General features: G+C 49.7%; 1 protein-coding gene across 2 annotated transcripts; it reads left to right on the forward strand.

Annotated features, from left to right (window-relative positions):
- Positions 1 to 544: 544 nt before the first annotated feature.
- FCER1G (Fc fragment of IgE receptor Ig) lies at positions 545 to 4,753 on the forward strand. 2 transcript variants are annotated; one of them, XM_025393775.1, is made up of 5 exons: positions 545 to 671; positions 3,523 to 3,614; positions 3,779 to 3,814; positions 4,223 to 4,243; positions 4,389 to 4,753. In XM_025393775.1, the coding sequence occupies exons 1-5, from the start codon at positions 623 to 625 to the stop codon at positions 4,449 to 4,451; spliced, it is 261 nt and encodes an 86-aa protein (XP_025249560.1). In that variant the 5' UTR covers positions 545 to 622; the 3' UTR covers positions 4,452 to 4,753. The 2 variants fall into 2 exon arrangements, with proteins under 2 accessions (XP_025249560.1, XP_025249551.1); XM_025393766.1 differs by having other exon boundaries at positions 585 to 671; positions 3,523 to 3,617.
- Positions 4,754 to 5,986: the final 1,233 nt, after the last annotated feature.

Consider the following 5,986-nt stretch of genomic DNA (forward strand, 5'->3'; position numbering starts at 1 on the left):
CTTCTGGTGTGTGTTTCTCAGTATCTTAGCGTCCTTCACTTGGACTGTGAACCTAAGAGTGTTCATTAACCCTCCATTCCTGTTAGATTCAGTCAGGTCTTTGCAATTTTTCCTGCTCGTCTCCACCCCCTTCTCTGACTCTTGTCCTTTCCACTTCTCTATTCCCCATTTCCTCTTTCCCCTAGTTCCCTCCTTGCCCAAACCTTCTCAGTGCCCACATAAATTGGTAAACCACTCCAATCAAGACCTGGGGTAAAGTTCCAGTTGGGAGGGAAAGGGCTATAGTGGGGTCTGAGGGAATGTCGGCGGGCAGTTTAGCACAGATAAATCTCTGAACCAGGTGGAGTTGGAAATGGCAGATGTAGACAGTCTTTCCTGAGTGTGAGAGTCTCCTCATTCTATGGGTTAGGAGTTGGTCATTGAAGGGCTGACACTTAAGAGCCCAGATCTCCCAACTCCCTTAGTTGGCCCTTCCGGGAGCCGCCCGGTCTCTTGCGCAGGAAGGGGAAGGGGCCAAAGCGTGGGGGAAGGCGTGGCAGGAAGGGGGGGACTCTGTGGTCAGGGAACTGCTTGCTGAGCACAGCTGCACAGTGCTGTCAGAACAGCCGATCTCCAGCCCAAGATGATTCCAGCAGTGGTCTTGCTCTTACTCCTTTTGGTTGAACAAGCAGGTAAGAGGGTTTGGTGAGGATAGCGTGAGCTGGCTCCAGGGTGGAAATCCAGAGCATGGGTCTGAGGGTCGAGTCAAACACAGATGAAGGAAGACTGACAGTGGGCAGGTGGGCATAGGGAAACCCTGAGGCCAGTCCTATCCAGCCCCGACCCAGGGCACTAGACTCATAGTTCCTTCTTTCTTGTTGCCTTCTTACCTCATTCCAGACTTTTCTTCATATTTTTATTACTATTATTTTGGAGACAGAGTCTTGCTCTGTCACCCAGGCTGGAGTGCAGTGGCGCAATCTCTACTCACTGCAACCTCCACCTCCTAGGTTCAAGCGATTCTCCTGCCTCAGGCTCTCGAGTAGCTGGGACTACAGGCACCCGCCACCACGCCCGGCTAAGTTTAGTATTTTTAGTAGAAACCAGGTTTCATCATGTTGACCAGGGTGGTCTTGAACTCCTGACTCAAGTGATCCACCCACCTCGACCTCCCAAAGTACTGGGGATTACAGGTGTGAGCCACTGCGCTCAGCTATTATTATTATTTTAAAAAGACGGTCTTGCTATGTTGGCCACATAGGTCTTGAACTCCTGGCCTCAAGCAGTTCTCCCACCTCAGCCTCCGAAAGCGCTACTGTGCCTGGTTGACTTTTCTCTTTTCAGCATTGATAGAAAGTGGCAGGGGAAGGGTCTGGTTGTATGGCATGAAGAGCTGGTCTGGTGAAAAGCTTCGTTTCCCATGATCAGTGTTTCCCATGGGGTGCATTTGGTCTTGTCTGCTGGGAGCTGATCTCTAGCTGGTTTAATATACAAAGCACCCTTGGCACCTGTAATCCCAGCTACTCAGGAGGCTGAGGCAGGAGAATCACTTGAAGCCAGGAGGTAGAGGTTGCAGTGAGCCAAGATCGCACCATCGCACTCTAGCCTGGGCCACAGAGAGAGACTCCGTCTAAAAAAAAAAAAAAAAAAGATTATGTATATTTATATATAGAGAGAGAGAGATACAGAGAACCCTTTAGGAAGGTAGGAATCTGTTCTTGTGCTTGGGAGTAAGGCAAGGATATAGCCAAGACAAACAGACGGGATTGCTTTTTCTTTTTTTGTTTTTTTTTTTTTTTTTTTTTTGAGACGGAGTCTCGCTCTGTCGCCCGGGCTGGAGTGCAGTGGCCGGATCTCAGCTCACTGCAAGCTCTGCCTCCCGGGTTTACGCCATTCTCCTGCCTCAGCCTCCCAAGTAACTGGGACTACAGGCGCCCGCCATCTCGCCCGGCTAGTTTTTTGTATTTTTTAGTAGAGACGGGGTTTCACCGTGTTCGCCAGGATGGTCTCGATCTTCTGACCTCGTGATCCACCCGTCTCGGCCTCCCAAAGTGGTGGGATTACAGGCTTGAGCCACCGCGCCCGGCGGGATTGCTTTTTCTATGGGTCATTGCTAATGCTCCATTCTGTCAGCAGTTGATATGAGGATGGGCAGCATGAGATGCTGTTCCAGAGACCTGAGCGTGAGCTGAGAAATAGAGGCAGAAATGGGAAGGTCTCTGCAGCTCTACGGCTCCAGTCACTATCTAAGAATTCCCACTCTTTGTTCACTCTGGGTTGTCTGTGCCAGATTGGTGTGTGTGTGTGTGTGTGTGTGGCAGCTGGGTGTCGGGGAGGAGGAGGTCCGTAAGCTTTAGGGAAACTGGAAATTGAAAGACAATGACTGGGGAGGAATTCCAGCAGCCTAGCTGAGAAGGTGGGAGCAAGTATTAAGTTAACCACTGGTCTGCTGCTGTGGGATGAGGAGGGAGGAGGCCCGCTGAGGCCCAAACGAAAGCATGGGCTTTAGAGGCAGAAAACCTGCATTTGAGTTCAGCTCTGTCACTTAACTCTGTGGCTCTGAGTGAGTTACTTAGCTTTTCCGAGCCTTGGTTTCGTCACCCATAAAATGGCAATGATGATGTTTCCCTCACAGGGTAGTTTTAAGATTTGTGCAATATCATGTGTGTGAAAGAATGTTGCAGAATAAAAAGTACTTGACTGATGTCAGTAATTGACCGGCATTAGTCACACGTTCCCTACTGGTCTTCCGATAGGGGGTGAGAGCAGTCTCTGGAGCCCAGACTTGATTTGATTTTTTTAAATTGCACAAAACTTCCCCTCTCAGAGGCCCAGAGAGTGAGTAATAAGGCAGAGTAACAGGAGCTGGTATCCATATAGCTGTGGTCATTCCCCCAGCCTTGTGTTCAGGGCCGAAGGTATCTGTACGGTCTGGGAAAAACAGACACTTTTTTTTTTTTTTTACATATTTAAGTGTCTTGTGGCAGGACAGAAAGCAACAAGGCTGAGGCTAGGAGATGACCAATGACAGAGTAATTGCCTTCTCTCCCTTCCCCAGCTCACATCCTTCCTGTCCAGCCCTCAGCCACAGGTCACAGGACTTAGTAGAGACACTTCTGTGGTTTCTTCACTGAAATTTGCCACTGCCTCTCCCTCCCACTACCCCTCTCGGCTGAGGTTTTTGTTTCAGTCCAGTGGACTCAGATGGGTCCCTTGAGGTGGATAAATTGCTCAATGTGGGCCTGAGAAACCCACAATGCTAAAAAGAAAAGGTTGGGGGCTGAGGGGGAAGGCCTCAATTATTAGTCCACATAAGTCCCATCTCAATAGAACCCTCACACTTCCTATCCTAGCCCGAGCCTACGGTGAGGAAGAAGAGGGAAAGGTAAGGGCAGTGGGAGGCCAGAGAGAAACAGAATTTCTTCCCTTAGACGGCTCCCCTCCAGGCTTTGTCCTACCCCCCAGAGCCCCTTCCCTTCTCTCCTCTGAGTACGAGATCCTCCCTGATGCCCCTGACCCCACGGGCACCCTCTATCCCCTCAGCGGCCCTGGGAGAGCCTCAGCTCTGCTATATCCTGGATGCCATCCTGTTTCTGTATGGAATTGTCCTCACCCTCCTCTACTGTCGACTGAAGGTAGCGCTGGGCAGGGAGGGGTAAGGGGCTGGAAGGGGAAGTGGGAGGGGGGCAGCAGCAAGGATTCGAAGAGAAGGAATAAAAGGGGCTCCCTGACAAAGTTTGCAGGGAAGGGGGATGGGCCACTAACTTCCCCTTTTCTGATAACCTTTCCCCCATTCCAGATCCAAGTGCGAAAGGCAGCTATAGCCAGCTATGAGGTATGGACCCTCCCACACCTGGTGTCAACAACTTTTCAGACCTTCAGCCCTTCTGGGGCTCCAGCCTGGGGTTCCGGGCCTCTGGGAGGGCATGCCTCTCAGGTGCTGACCTGCATACACCTCAGAGGCCTCCCTCCCACCTTACCTAGCCAAGCCAGAAGTAAAATATTCGGCAGGTGACAGGGAAGAATCAAGCATAGAGTGACAAAGAATATGTGAGAGACTTGGATGTGGTATGTCGGGTGTATATGTGTGCTTGTAGCCATGTGAGCAAATAGGCATCCATGGTCCAGAGCATCCATGTGAGTGCCCTCTAGCCCAAGGTGGCTGGCCGCCCACGCCCCATGCCTCCCTGGGGCCCTGGAGAAGCTGTGGGTCTCTAATGCTTTGCTTCTTTTGTCTCTGCAGAAATCAGATGGTGTTTACACGGTAAGTGTGCCTGCCTCCCCTACCCGGGAAGTCAGCAGAAGAGGGTGGGATTTTGAGCGATCTTTGGAAGGGGCGGGGCCTGTGGAGGTGGGAGGGGCCCCTGATGGGCTCCAGCTCCTGATCACCCTTTGACTCCCACCTCCAGGGCCTGAGCACCAGGAACCAGGAAACTTATGAGACTCTGAAGCATGAGAAACCACCACAGTAGCTTTAGAATAGATGCGGTCATATTCTTCTTCGGCTTCTGGTTCTTCCAGCCCTCATGGTTGGCATCATATATGCTTGCATGCCATTAACATCAGCTGGTCCTACCCCTATAATGATCCTGTGCCCTAAATTAATATACACCAGTGATTCCTCCTCCCTGTTAAAGACTAATGCTCAGATGCTATTCACGGATGTTTATATTCTAGTCTCACTCTCTTGTCCCACCCTTCTTCTTTTCCCCATCCCCAACTCCAGCTAAAATATGGGAAGGGAGAACCCCCAATAAAGCTGCCATGGACTGGACTCTATTCATTCATTCATTTATCATATATTTATTCAGTCTCTACTAAGCACTAGATACAGTTTTTCAGTTCCAGAACTCACAGTCTAACGGACTTCAGGGCTATTTTGCTGACTGAGGGATAAACGTTGACTATGGCTGGGGAAGGGATAAAACCTTTGACCTGAAGGTGCTCTGAGGATGGAGCTGGAGCAGGTACTAGTGTGTTGGGAGTCTAGGCGTATTTGGAAACATAAGAAATGACTTCTGTATCAGCATGGCCTTCTGTGTTTGACGATTGAACCAAGGTTGGGTTGTAGGGGAACCTGGGTGTCCCCAGATAGTCACCAATCCAGACAGCACCAATCCAGTACATGCATATGGGAATTAGCATAGCTGAAAAGCCAAATATGCAGAATGGATGGTATGACTAGGCATGTGTGAAGCTCCTAATGGAAGGTTTTATAGGAACAGTGAATTTTCATGGCGTCTGGGGCAAGTGGGAGCTTAGAGGGCCAGATGGGTTAGTGGTAGGTAAGGCAAAGGGAAATAAGTTGGGTCCAAATGGCGGGTCATCTCCCTCAAGTGCATGGGTGGTGGTCAAGGCCCTGTCAATGCCTGTCCTGTTTTCAGAGTTATGAGAAATATTTGCCTGGAAGAATTTAAACCTCAGGAGATGCTGCCAGTCCTACTTGTGACCCACAGTCTTTTCAGAATGGGTCTAGAGACTCCAAGCGTACCCCTGGCATAACCCCCAACCTCCACAGTACTGCACAACACTTCACACTGCACAGCGACTTACACTTTTCAAAGTATTTTCCAGCTCATTGTACCATTTGATCTGCTAATTAACCCTGTGAGGAAATTCAGGCTATTTGAGGTTAATTAACCTGTCCAAGTTCAGCTTGCAAGGAACCGACTGATATCACTTTTGTCTCTGCACATTTTGCCACATGAGAAAAAGCGGATATTGGGAAAGAGAAGGGGTAGTGAGTAATCATGAATGGTGAGGGTCATGAAGGCCAGATGAAGGAGGTTAATCAATATCTGGAAGGAATTGGAGCCATCTCCAGTGTCTGTGGGGGAAAGGTGATTTCAGATGAGATATGAGAAATGAGCCATGGTAGGAAAGTAACTTTTTCTTGTTTTTTTTTTTTTTTTTTTTTTTTTTTTTTGGGGGGGTTTCCCCCTTTGTCCCCGTTGTGTGGGTATTGGCCGGGTTTCGGTTCCTTTTCGGCCTCCCCCCCGGTGTTTCT

This window comes from Theropithecus gelada, chromosome 1 (genome assembly GCF_003255815.1).
Source record: "Theropithecus gelada isolate Dixy chromosome 1, Tgel_1.0, whole genome shotgun sequence".
NCBI lineage: Eukaryota > Metazoa > Chordata > Mammalia > Primates > Cercopithecidae > Theropithecus > Theropithecus gelada.

What these genes read in the sequence shown, in the direction of transcription:
- FCER1G (XM_025393766.1), top strand. Translation starts at nt 623, where the DNA reads ATGATTCCAGCAGTGGTCTTGCTCTTACTCCTTTTGGTTGAACAAGCA. An exon ending in TCTACTGTCGACTGAAGGTA is followed by an intron (nt 3,618 to 3,778) that starts GCGCTGGGCAGG and finishes CCCCCATTCCAG; the next exon opens with ATCCAAGTGCGAAAGGCAGC. An exon ending in CAGCTATAGCCAGCTATGAG is followed by an intron (nt 3,815 to 4,222) that starts GTATGGACCCTC and finishes TTGTCTCTGCAG; the next exon opens with AAATCAGATGGTGTTTACAC.